The 13,235-nt window shown below is 40.6% G+C and overlaps 1 protein-coding gene across 1 annotated transcript; it reads right to left on the bottom strand.

The window, feature by feature from the left end:
• Positions 1-222: 222 nt before the first annotated feature.
• Positions 223-4,714, bottom strand: LOC138633141 (interferon gamma-like). Its single transcript, XM_069719204.1, has 4 exons — positions 4,595-4,714; positions 3,898-3,969; positions 1,602-1,835; positions 223-714 (listed from the first exon to the last, which is right to left on the bottom strand). Exons 1-4 carry the CDS (start codon positions 4,712-4,714, stop codon positions 574-576), a joined length of 567 nt encoding a protein of 188 aa, XP_069575305.1. The 3' UTR covers positions 223-573.
• Between the last annotated feature and the right edge of the window lie 8,521 nt (positions 4,715-13,235).

Here is a 13,235-nt window from a genome sequence, read left to right as displayed (position 1 = left end):
GTTGATCGTTTTCCTTTGGTACTAATTATTATTTATGTTATATAAAGATCCTACAAATATTTTAAAAACGAAATTACAGGTGATAAAATAAACTTGATCCATTGAATATTAATCATATTACATATTATATCGAGTTGATTTTCTGAGCATTAAATCATATGCAGTTCTTAAAATTACACAAAAATCAAACAAATCAAGTATTTCCAGGTAATAATGATCAAGTTAAACTCCATGTTGAGTTCTTTTAGTTCAAATCTGTTGTCATCCTGCAGTTAAAAACATTTCACAGATTAAATCGTCTCTTCAAGTATCGAACACCGAACGCCATTTAAAAATGTAACATTTTTGCACAAATATTCATGAAGCTTCAGCTGCTGGTTCAATGTCATTTTCATAAATAAATAGGAAATAATCTTCAAACAGAATAAATAATTAAATCGGCACACCTGCTTCAGTTTAGGTATCGTTTGGATTTGTTTTGAATTTGAAATGTGTCATTAAATATCCTTTCAACTTGTTTTACTGTTTTTGTTGTCATTTAGCTTTGCTGCTGTCGTCGTCCTCGTCGTGCTTTCAGATTCTCAGGTGACTTTTGGCCTTCGCTTGCCGCCGCCGCCGCCGCCTCTTCGTGGCGTCGTTGGACAACGAGCTCGCCTCCTCGTACATCCACGGCAGCTCCCACAATGCTTTGCTCTGGATAACGAAGTTATCCATCTGGAAGGAGAAAAAGACGACACACAAGAAAGCTTTATAGTCAAATGGAGGAAAACAACATCACACAGACACAATAATAAACAACAACACAACACAGAGCTGCGTTTAAACGACGTCCAATAAAACCTTTCAGTAATGTCGACCTTCCTGAGCCTTCGAACCCTGAATGAAGTCTTACTCCAAGACTTTACGTCACCTGTCAGACCTTCACAAACTTTACATAAACTTAAAGATTGACTTAAAGTAAACTTCTCATTACTTTAAGCTACATAAACCCGACCTGATGTCTCTCAAAGTCCTCGTTAGGCCCCGACATCGTCCCTCCAGAGGACCGGTGCAAACCTTCCATAAGCTTCCTCATAAACCCAACATGAACCGGACGGTGGGCCTCGCCGAGCCTTAAGGCCTAAAAAGTCGTACATAAACCTTCCGTAATGCCAGAATCAGACGATAGGACTTCCGATTAAGTCCTCGCCAAAAAAATGTCCAGTGTCGAACCCGACTGTGAACGTCGGGAACGACGAACGGTCCTCGTAGTGTGACATCACACGACAGCCTAGCGTTGTCCAAATTTTGTTGCTTCTTTTCCCGCCTGGTTTGGCGTAAGTTAACGCTGATTGGTCGGTGGTCATACTTGTAGTGTTTCCAGTGTCCCGACAAAGACAATTTATAGCTCTTTGATTGCCTAATCTGACAGTTACCACGGTGATAGAGAGCCGGCATAAGTCGAACCTTAGGCCGCAATTAAACCCTCCTTCCCCGAAGGTTGGAGGTACTCCAAGCCCTCAAGTTTCCTTTAGACTCAACTTAGATCTTCCATAAACATCACTTTCAGACCACCAGAAACCCGACATGAACTTTTCTCGAGCCTTTCACAAGCCTCTCACCTGAATGCGTTCGAAGGCGTGCAGCTGCAGCAGGACTTTATTCTGCTCTCGATAGTTGTTATTCTTCAGAAGCTGGATCTTGTTCAGGATGTAGTTCAGCGACGTCCTGATGTCTCCGCCCGCCTCCGACCCGCCAGCGATCGTCTGGGGACTCGGAGTCGGCAGCTGCTTCAACATGTGGCCGATCAGCTTCTCGTACGAGTCCAGGATGCCGCTCATGACCATCATCTTCATCTGAGGAAGAGAAACACAGAGGTTATAAATAACTAAAATAATAAAACCATATAGAAGCAGTGGTATGGTTCTTTTTTTTATGTATATAAAAGACGAGATGGTGTTGATGAAAATTTTCAACCTCAAAGTGCTGAAAACTTTTCTCACCATGGAAAAAAACACTGTGGTTTCCCACACAGGAGAAACAATGAGTGAAAAGTGAGTCTGAAAGGGAAATACCACTCAAACCTGAAGGTCATATTATAGCATCGCTAACAGGCGTCAGACTCATCTGGATAAAAAAGAATCCAGAGGTTGTAGTTCAAAGTTTTGACATTTGGTGAAAAACAATCTGAACTTCTAAAATGATATAATATGTTCAACTTTTTCCCTTTAAATCAGACTAGTTAACTGTTGTTAGCGCAGATGAGTCACAGAAATTCTTTGGACTGGAACAAATTCTAATATGATGACATGTTACAGCTGTGATGGAAAAACCCAGAGGGGAGCACATGCTGCATGGCCTTTAAGCTAAACACCGAAATGTGATTAAAATTCAGCAAAATTATTAACTAAAATTCTTTCAAAATGTTTTTGAAACACAACAACAAAAATCACAACCAGCGGTGCAGCCAACTGGCTAAAAAGTCCACATCATTAAATATTTGTTATATCTTACGTTTTAATTGCCGACAATCAAGTCACAAATTATCCGACAGCATTTCCAGAGTTCGGACGGGCTTCCATCTCATAACTAACAATATTTTCAACTGTTCTATAAGACGAGCTTGAAACTGATGGCGGCAGATAAACCAAACCAACCTTGAAAGGTTTTACAATTAAGAGAAACTTAATTTAAATTACTGCTTTAATCACATCTCATGACAATACGATAACTTTTACTCTGCAGATTTTGTGCTTTAAGCGATTAATCTTTAATATACAATAAAAAAAATAACAGGCAGGAAGTCTTATAATCTTTCAATGGCAGCGTTGAACGTCAAGTCAAACACACGCTCGAGTTAGCTTCTCAGTTTAAGATCTTCAGATCTGAACCTGAAACTGATTTTTATCTTTGAAACCACAGCAGACATCCCAAAAAGGCACAAACAAACAAGTGAAACACCAAAACCGACCGGTCGGTTCAACTCGGCCGTGTTGGCGCTCGGCACTCCAAAAACCAGCCACACTTCATGGCTTTGAATCGTTGTTGGTAAAGAGTGAAAGTCTGAGAATAGTTGCAGAAAGGGTGCATGATGCAGAGTCAGCAAGGAAATACGAGCCCACAAAAACCCCAACAAAAATTCCGGTTGAACAAAAAAAAGGTTCACAGGAATCTGAGGAAATTGAAAAACAGCAGCCAGCTGCTGACTCAGCAATCACAACTCAACCAAAACACGGCGGAGCTCGACGGTACGTGAACAGAAGTTGAAAGACGTCACCTTCTAGCGCACTTCGTATGGAACAAATGCACCTTAAATATGAGCAAATGAACAGTTAAAACATGTTCAGAAGAAAACTTGTTTGTCTTCTGTTGGAAAATTTGGAGCCGGGACGTTAGCGGTTAGCTTAGCTTAACGTATAGTGTAGGAACGGAAGAATCGCCAACATACGCCTACAAACTCCACCGAAACCGACTGATCTCGACTGTTAAGCTTCAAGAGAAACGTTGAAAATGACTAATTGTGGTTTCAGGCCTGTTACCTGCTGGAAATATTTGTGTTGTCATCACAGCGAGGCCGCCAGGTTTAGCACTGTTGCTGCTACGATAAACTAAGCTAACTACTCCAGCTAGCTTAAAAATAAAATATTCAAGCTGATTTCTTAAACTCTTCATCTGTTCTTTGAAGTTTAAGATCGCGGCTGGAGTTTAGGTTTTGTGCGGCTGGAAGGTTAAATTCAGGGTAAAATTCCCAGAGTACAGTTTGTCTTGTATGCAGCATTTTAGCGGTATTTCTTTGGGTGACTTGGACGTATTAAGAGCGAAAGTCGAGCAGACGAACAACACAAACCAACCAAAGAGACTTCCTGTTCCTGTTTGTCAATAAATAGAAACCGAATAATGAAGATGACTTTGATTTACCTCTCTTTTGCCAGTCAGTGATTTTATGCTGAAGACCGGCTTCCCGTTGAATTTCTCTTTATTTGTAATTTTCTGCAAAAAAAAGAAAACAGACAGACAAACATTTTCAGTTTTACATAAATCAAGTTTTTTCATCATTGTTATTATTCAGGTGTAAATGGCGCCCAATAGATTGCAAAATGACTGCTTTGACAACTTATCTTGATGGTGCATTCAAAGACAGTCAGACCAAAAAACGAATCAAAAAATGAATCAAACAATGTCAAACAGAAGTTTCTTTAAACTTTCGGTGCATTCGAGGAAAGTCGGATGTCAGAGTTTTGAGAGTCTTTGCCGAACGATAATCAAACATGTTGTTAGAAAAATACCGAAAATCTCTTGGGTGCATTCAAGGACACTCCATATTTTGGTAGATATATGAGTCATTGGTGTCCTTAAATGCACCACCAATGACTATTTGGATGTTAAATGCACCATATTTCGGTGTTAATGGGTTAAAAACATCAGAATGGCCCTTTAACCACGCTGTGCAAAAGTCAGAGGTGTGTTTGCGCATGTGTGTGTGTCTGTGTGTGTTTGTGTGTGTTTGTGGTGAGCAAGGAGGAAACAGTAGGTCAGCAACAGCAGCAGTACGAACAGTTGTGAGTTCGTACCTGCAGAGTCCCTCAAAGTCCCTCAAAGTACCGTCCATACTCACGTAGTGCTGCAGGAGGTTCTGGATGGTTTTGTTCATCTCCTGCGGGATGTAAGAGCCTCCGACCTGACACACGGACAACCACAGGGACAGACAGACCGCTGCACTCAGCACCCCAACCATCATGAAAACCGGTTCCTGTAGTGGCGACGATTCAGTTTTCCCGTCCGTCTGTCTGATAGATGCTCTGACTGTCTGACTGTCTGACTGTCTTGACTCTGATGTTCTCTCACCCTGAACTCGGTTCAAACTGTTCTGACTTGTCGCAAATTTTTTTCTTTATAACCCGATGAGGGAGTGAGTCGACCCGCAGGAGGAGAGAGAGAGCGAGGCGGCAATGATCTAGGTGTGAAAATGTGGTTTTAAAGTTTCCTTTAAATCACCCAACTTCATAGAAGTGGGTGAGGGGTCTCCCACTCGCACACGTCAGGCAATAAATCATTTGCAGTAGATTTTGAAAACGCTGTCTTTTATTGGAATTAAAAGTTTGCTTGATTTTTACTGGTCAAACTGGGAGATTCTGCTGGTTTCTAGCAGAGAAGTGAATTTGCATGCAGCTGAAAGGCGTTCGAGTAGAAAACCGACGGAAACATTTTTTGGGCTGCAGCCTTCATTGGAAATCATTTCGATCCAGTAGAAACGTAATGGAACCCGTTAAGATCCGTCTGTTGCAGGTTTGAAGGAGGTAACACCTTCTTCCAGAGGGCCGTCATCGGTTAGATAAACTAGATGAAAGGTTGGACCGTTGATTTGAACCATTAAAAGTGCTGAGTTGGGTTGCAGCAGTTAAACCACGACCACCTCCTCCTGAGCAAAGTCTTGCAGGTCCTACCGGAGGATCCCGAGGCGAAGAGATTTGTATTATCCTCCTTCAGCAGGTTCTGGGTCGACGTCCTGCCAGCTGCATGGGAAACCTCCAGTTGTCCACCTGAGCCACTCCAACTGGTTCCACAACACCGGCTTCACAACCACAGACTGGATATAAAAGTGTTTGGAGCTTCCAGTTCTGTAAAATGGTTCCGATGCAGAAGTGTCTTCAGCTGCAATACCAGCGAGTGCCACTAGAGGTCGTCTCCAAGAAGCCTCCGGCTCCATAGACTCCCATTCAACTTCTCTCATCAAATCCAAAGTGAATAAAATGTGTCCATCAGTTATCTCGGTGTTGTTAGCTAAAGTCACTCCTTCTTATTAGTTTTCTGGAGGTCCATCTGAAAATAATCCCTCATTCATTAGAAAAGAAGATTCAAGAAGACCTGTTTTTGGGGGCGTGTCTGTTTGATTGATAGGCCTGTGGTCGTAGACAGTGTCATTGGGTTTCCAATCAGGTCACTTCCTGCTCATAAACCTGCTCGGAAGTAGCAAGGATGGCGACGGCCAAAAGTCCGAACTGGAGGCTTCATGACGGCCGTTCACAAACAACATGAAGCAGTTGATATACAGATCCGCTGACGATTCAACGACATTCAGGTGTGAGATGCACACAAAAAAAATAAAGGGGCGTGGCCGACCTGAAGCACACCTGATTTACTAAAAGTAATGAAAGGCATTGATATTTGACCAAATTGCTGTTATTCCAAGCAGTAAAAACCTCCCGATCAGCACTAACTGTCAGCTCGGGGTGTCGATAAGACTGAAACATTATTAAACACCTTTTTATGAGGTTATTATTGTTTTTGCAAACTATTATAGATCTATACATCTTCCGCCGCGAACTTTAAACACACCTCTTCTGGCTTTACCTTGAATAGTAGAACTTTAGTATCTTAACATGGAACTTACTGAAAGCACTTTGAAGTTTGGCTTTCTGGAAGAAATTGTATTTTCTTGTTTCCTGTTGTTCTGGTTTTGTACCCTCATGGTTGAAATGCATTTATTGTAAGTCGCTTTGGATAAAAGCGTCAGATAAATTAAATGTAATGTAATATTTATCAAAAAAGGTCCATATATAAGCTGCCATGACATGACATCCCCAACTGTTGCATGCACTCCCCTCAATTGCTTATAATCAGGATCTTTTTTCTGGAACATCACATTATATAATGCATGAACATTGCAGATTATGCAACTACAAATGAGGTAATAATAGTGCAGCAGAGATCTGTCAGACAGGAAATAATGTCACAAACCAGATACCTGCTGGGTGTGAAGTGTTTTTGCCGTGTCTCATTTAGTTTAAAGGAAACACGTTAAATGTCAAGCTTCTTCTTGTAATTCAAGTACACAGTGAGGTATAATTATTGAGAAATACGCTGAAATGAAAAAAAAAAAAAAAAAAAAAAATTATGCAGCAGGGAATGTTGAAAATATTATGCAGCATGCAGGAGGTGGAAAACACCTGCTGCATGCTGCAATCGAAGGAAACAATGAAAACAAAAGTGAAACCAAAGCAGGAGTCGCTGCTTCTTTAAGTCTTATCTTAAAAGAAGAGGATGTTTCGGTGAAGGAATTTTATCTCTGAAGCTATTCTGTAACTGTGTTGTCGATTATTGTTCACTCTGGAATAAAACTAGAAAAGCAGCAGCCTGTGACCTTTGACATGCTCGACAGCGCTGAGCTCAGCAGGAAGGCAGACAGCTCGGTTTGCTGTTGTTCAGGTGTGACAGGATGCGGGCAAACACTGGAAGGTGTTTCACAGCTGGAAGTTTTCACAGAAGTTTCTGCAGAAGTTCAACTGAATCTTTCAAATAAAAAAGAAGCTATTCTGGTTTCCCGACTTATTGCTTTACTTTAGAAATATTATATTTAATTCCCTTTGCAACAGCAATATATTCAGGTTGTTTATCTGTCCCAGTCTCATGGAGGTGATATCTCAGGAAGGGCTCGAGGAAACTTCTTTAAATTTGGTACGAACGTTTACTTGGACTCGACGATGAACTGATTTGATTCTGGGGGTCAAAGGACGGGGCAATAGGCGATCTGTGGGCACTGAAGGATTAGAAAGCAGTGGTCGAGTTTCGGCGCGCAACATAGGTCACATGGTGGTCGATGCTGATTGGTTGAAGGCTCCAATAGTTTAAAAATTAACCGAAGGTGTACGCTTATTAAAATATAACGACCAGAAAACTAAAATGTAATATCAGGTCAACAGTAGATGGGACGGCCGTCTGACTCATCCCGTCCGTCTTAGTCTGTCGGGCGGATTAATCAGTTTTTCGAAACTTTGGAGAAACCAGGACTTTTTTCTCCGATGTTGTCATCTTTCCTCCCACTTAAGTGAGAAAAGTTCCATTGCCTGGCTTCGGTTTGAGGGATAAACCCTGAACGCATCGCACCTCACACCTGAGTCAAACTGTGGCTTTAACACGCAACTCACATCCACAAAGTACCACAAGTAGAAATGCTGTTTTTCCTTTAGAGCCCAGATTTAGGTCAACGGAAACTGAAGGTCACTATTATAAATTTTTTGTTTGTTGTCATGAACAAAGAAGACAAATGTTATTTATTATTTAAAAGAAAAAAAAAGGGTTGTTTGACATCTATTTTCTGTCATTTAGTTTTGCTGTGTCTAAATTTGGTGATTGTTGTGGTAAATTTCAAGGAAATTGTTTGAAATGAGGCAGAATGAAGCTAATTAATTAATGAACTAGTCTGTTAACGAGCAGGCAGGTGTGGACGGTTGGTCGGTTTGTCGTCACTCACACATCTAACCGCTCATTTGTCCTGTGACTCCGTCATTACATCACAAGCTGTCGGGTGGGGAAATCCCTCTGCGTGATTGGTGCAGAGCTGGGGAACACGGTGATGTCAGAGGAAGCGCATGGGAACTCTGATTCCACTCAGAAACTTTCTTCCTCTTTTCTTTCTTCCAGTTCGATCTTTGCATGTTTTCCAGAAACCACAGATCGAGACACTAATTTTGCTTTTAGACAGTTTTAGATAATAGAAATTTTATGGTTTTATGAAAAATATATCCTCATTTTGAATTTGATGGCAGCAACACGTTTTTTTAAAAGTCGGGACGGGGTCACCAAAAGACTGGAAATCACTGCATGGGCTCAGGAACACGTGAAAACCATCGTCTGTGAACACAGTTCATCGCTGCGTCCACAAATGCAGGTTGAAAACTCTCCAAAGAAGAAACCAGATAGAAACATGATCCAGAAACACCGCCGCCTTCTCTGGACTTACTTACAGAGTGTTGTTAAAAGTAAGAGGTGATACAACACAGTGGTAAACGGGCACCTTTCCCATATCAAACGCTGAAATGGAGAAATTGATGGTTTTATGAAAAAAATATATTCAAATTTTTTTCTCGTGAGTCTGAACCGTCGATATCTGATAAAACCACTGAAACCAGATGAGCGGCGGCTGTCGGAGCAGCACATCTGTCTGCGGTGACTTTTATCATCGTTGTTATCTTAAAGGAGCGTTTCAGATCAAACATGAAACCTGCTCATGACAAACGCATTTTGCATTTTCTTTTTCTGCTTTTATTCGAACCAACAAGATCCCGTTTTAAAATGACAACAAGAAAAATAAATTAAGATAAATAAATCATAAATAAAATACATTAAATGATCACAAAAATAAATACAACTCAGTTAAGTGGAGCACCGCATTGAGAAATGGTTTAAAATCAGTTTTTTAAAGAAAGAAAATAAATATGATGAACTGTGAATGTGTGGAAATCTGAAAGTTATAAATAAATATAATTATTTTTTTAAATGCTTAATGCAAATAAACAAACAAATCAACTAAATCATGAGGGACAAGCGGTTGTCATAGAGATGAATTCCCAGCACCTCTGATAGTCAGAAGTATTTATACTCTGCAGAGGTGTTGTGGGCGGGATCAGCAGCTCTGGTAGCCATTCACAGAAGCCGCCTGGTAGACTTCCAAGAACTCAGCCAGCGCCTTCTTCTGAACGAGCAGGTTGTCGACCTGCAAAGAGACAAAAGTTCACCTCCGGTTAGAAACATGATGATATTATTATTAATAATAATAATAATAAACCTCCTCCTGCAGCGCCCCCTGCTGGGTGGACGCTGCGTCTGCAGTTTGTTTACACATGAAACAAAGTTGCCAACGACTTAAAACCGAAGTCTGGATCGAACAAAAGTAGCTCTCAGAATTATTTCAGAAGACGTAGAAGAATACATAAATTAGATGTTTATAAGCGCAGATTTATGTTCACTAACATAAATAAAGGAAAGTCGTAGGAGGAACTAACGGGCGCTTATTGTAAGATGATTCATTTGAAAAAGAAGCAACATTTTTATTTACCGTCTCCACCGTCCGTCGTTACTTTCCTGGTTTTTATTTTTTGGCGTCTTTTCTTGCAACGTTTTCTTTTAAAAGGGTATTTGTAATCATCAAAACATAAACCTCTACGCAACTTCATCTGCTGTTGGTCAATTTCAACAATAATGAAATGACTTTTTTTCCTGACTCATATTAAACAAAGATTTAAGATACTTCAGACCTATTGATTCTCTCTGAGGTCAAAGGTCAAAGGTCAGATGCGCTACCAGGCGGTAACCAACTCAGCTCTTGGTTTATGAACGGCCGTTCTAAAGCCTTGAATTTTTTTTTTTCATTTTGATTACAGGCGATTTGGATTGATAAGTCACAGTATTGGTTGAAGTTTAACCACAACTAGTTGGTTGTTTCAACCTACGAGTTGTTTTTTTTTCTTTTTTAATTAATGTTGGGTTATTAAGTGGAATTGAAATCTATTTATTGTGAAAATAACATACCTTTATTTGGCTCAGCTCGCTGAGTAGTTGCTCCTTGTCGCGGTTCTGGTAGCTCAGGTGGCTCCTCAGGTTCTCCATGTAATTCTTGCGCTTCATCAGAGCTGACACCACATGGGACCTCTTGGTCTTGGACAGGCCGTCCAGCAGACCCTTGGTCTTGCCATTGTGGTGCTGGTGGCGGTCGTGCTGCAGGATGCTGGAGAAAATCCGCATGTAGACGTCCAGCGTGGCGTTCATCAGCTGAACGTTGTCTTTTATCTGCGGAGAGGAAGGAATGCCTGGGAGTCAGTGCTCAGGGACTAACGTTGGGTTTGATAGAGTTTCAATTATAACGGGGTACAAATGAAAAGCACTAAAGTGAATTTATGACACTTTTGTGCCAGAAAATGATCAACATGTCTGGATTCTTGGGCAAAGTTACAGAAATTTAACCAATTAACCAAATTTCACAGAAACTTGAACAACCAAAAAGGTTTCTCGTTTCCGTCGGCGCTCGTGTTCAGAGTTCCTCAAGACTCCATTTTAGGTCCGATTTATAATATTCAAATAAGTGAACGACCGATTCAACAATTCAACTGAAAATGTGTGTGTGTGTGTGTGTGTGTGTGTGTGTGTGTGTGTGTGTGTGTGTGTGTGTGTGTGTGTGTGTGTGTGTGTGTGTGTGTGTGTGTGTGTGTGTGTGTGTGTGTGTGTGTGTGTGTGTGTGTGTGTGTGTGTGTGTGTGTGTGTGTGTGTGTGTGTGTGTGTGTGTGTGTGTGTGTGTGTGTGTGTGTGTGTGTGTGTGTGTGTGTGTGTGTGTGTGTGTGTGTGTGTATATGTATGTATGTATGTGTGTGTGTGTGTGTGTGTGTGTGTGTGTGTGTGTGTGTGTGTGTGTGTGTGTGTGTGTGTGTGTGTGTGTGTGTGTGTGTGTGTGTGTGTGTGTGTGTGTGTGTGTGTGTGTGTGTGTGTGTGTGTGTGTGTGTGTGTGTGTGTGTGTGTGTGTGTGTGTGTGTGTACCTGGCAGGAGGAGTTCATACTGTTGATGACGGAGGTGAAGAGCGGGTTGCTGCCGATCTCTGGCAGCTTTAACTCCTAAAAACAAAAGAAATGCTTTTAAATAATTGTACTTCGCTGGGGTCTGCTGGGGGAGCAGCATTGGAGCCGGAGACACCAACAGACTTAACAAACTGGTTAAGAAGGCCGGCTCCATCATCGACTACAAACTGGACAGTCTGGAAAAGGAGGTGGAGAGGAGGACACTGAACAAACTATTATCCATATTGGATCATCCTGTCCACCCTCTCCACCACCTGCTGCAGGGACAGAGGAGGACGTTCTCCAAAAGATTCCTCCAGCTCCGCTGTCACAAGGTAGGTAGGTAGGTATTTACTTTATTAATCCCCGAGGGGAAATTTTTTAAGGTTTTTCCTGATACAGGAGATCATTCCTGATACAGGAGATCATTCCTGATACAGGAGATCATTCCTGATACAGGAGATCATTCCTGCCGACCGCAATAAGACTGTACAATAACTCACCTCTGGCAAAATCCATCACATAACAATAACACTATTGACTGTGTTTCTTGGTTGTTTGTATATAAAATATATATATATATATATATACTGTACTGTATATACTATGCATTTTATATTTAATATTTAATATTTTTGACTGCTATTTTACTGCTATTTTATTGCTTTTCTATTATTCTATTATTATCTTATTGCTTCCTGTATGCTGCTGTAGCGAAAAAAAATTAATAAAGTAACTACCTAACCTAACCTAACCTAGTTTAAATACACATTTTATTGCATCTGATTTTGTTTGAAGGTGAAGAAGCTCAACATCAACATTCCATTCTACTAAAAAATGTGTTTTTAATCAGCTGTTCCTGCAGATATAAAATCCGACCGTCAGTGTTTGAAGTCACAAGAATCCAAACATCAGTTTAGATCTGCAAATTTCTTAAAAAAAAAAAAAAAAATCTAATTTAGAAACTTTAGCAAATCTGAAAAAAAGAACAAGTTTAGACGAACATATTAAAAACAAAAAAACACAAGAAAAGTTTTATATCACATATATCATTTTAAACTCCATGAAGAGTTGCCACTCGTTCATAAAAATTCATTAAGTGTATTTTTGTGAGAAAAACATTAAACCCCAGAAAGATTTTCAAATACCACCAAAACCCTTCTCCAGGAACAAAAAGCCTGCAACAACACTGTCTATCAGAGAGAAACTGAATAATCCTCATCCATCATTTTCACAATAATATAAATATATATATGTTATAAAAATAAATAAAATCCTTATTTTTAATCAAAAGTGTGTAAATCAAAGTATTTATCATTGTGGAGGAGGTTTGTGATTCTAATCCGTAAATCTGCCATTTCAAAGGAGGTTTCAGAGGCCGACATCTTCTTAAATTCATTCATTGACATGCTCCTTAATACAGCTCAGATTTCTTCCTGTCTATAATCTTAAACTACAGGTTGTATAAATAAAACTTAAATGTCGTGATTACGCTAAATATTAGTAGGCTGAATGGAAAACATTTGAGGATCTAGGATTGAGCTCTGTGGAACGCCACAGAGGGAAAACTCACCAGCTCGTTGGCGATGGACTCCTGGTCTTGCTTCATTGTCTCGGTGATGAACTGGACTGGACCGCCAGACACCAACACGACTCCCAGTAACACCAGCAGACACACGGAAACGCTCCACGAAGACATATCAGAGCTCTTGACTTCAACACACACCGATCGTAACTGCAAGAGGGAAGGCTGAGAGAGCGATGAAGTGTTTGTCTCGTCAGTGATACCTATCTGTTGACCTGCAGGTCTTTATATACAGTTGTCTGCATCCCTACGTTTCTGTCTGTCTCAGTGGTTGTGGTCTGTGGGCTCAGAAGCAGCAGCACCGCAATCAGCAGCATCAACGACAATTTTCCTCTTAACGTCGCTG

Source organism: Brachyistius frenatus, unplaced genomic scaffold, assembly GCF_029030835.1.
Source record: "Brachyistius frenatus isolate BFR_SWC_R1_liver_20210118 unplaced genomic scaffold, ASM2903083v1 Contig_210, whole genome shotgun sequence".
Classification (NCBI taxonomy): Eukaryota; Metazoa; Chordata; class Actinopteri; family Embiotocidae; genus Brachyistius; species Brachyistius frenatus.
Note: the sequence above shows the minus strand (reverse complement) of the source record. Positions and strands in the feature narration are given on the sequence as shown.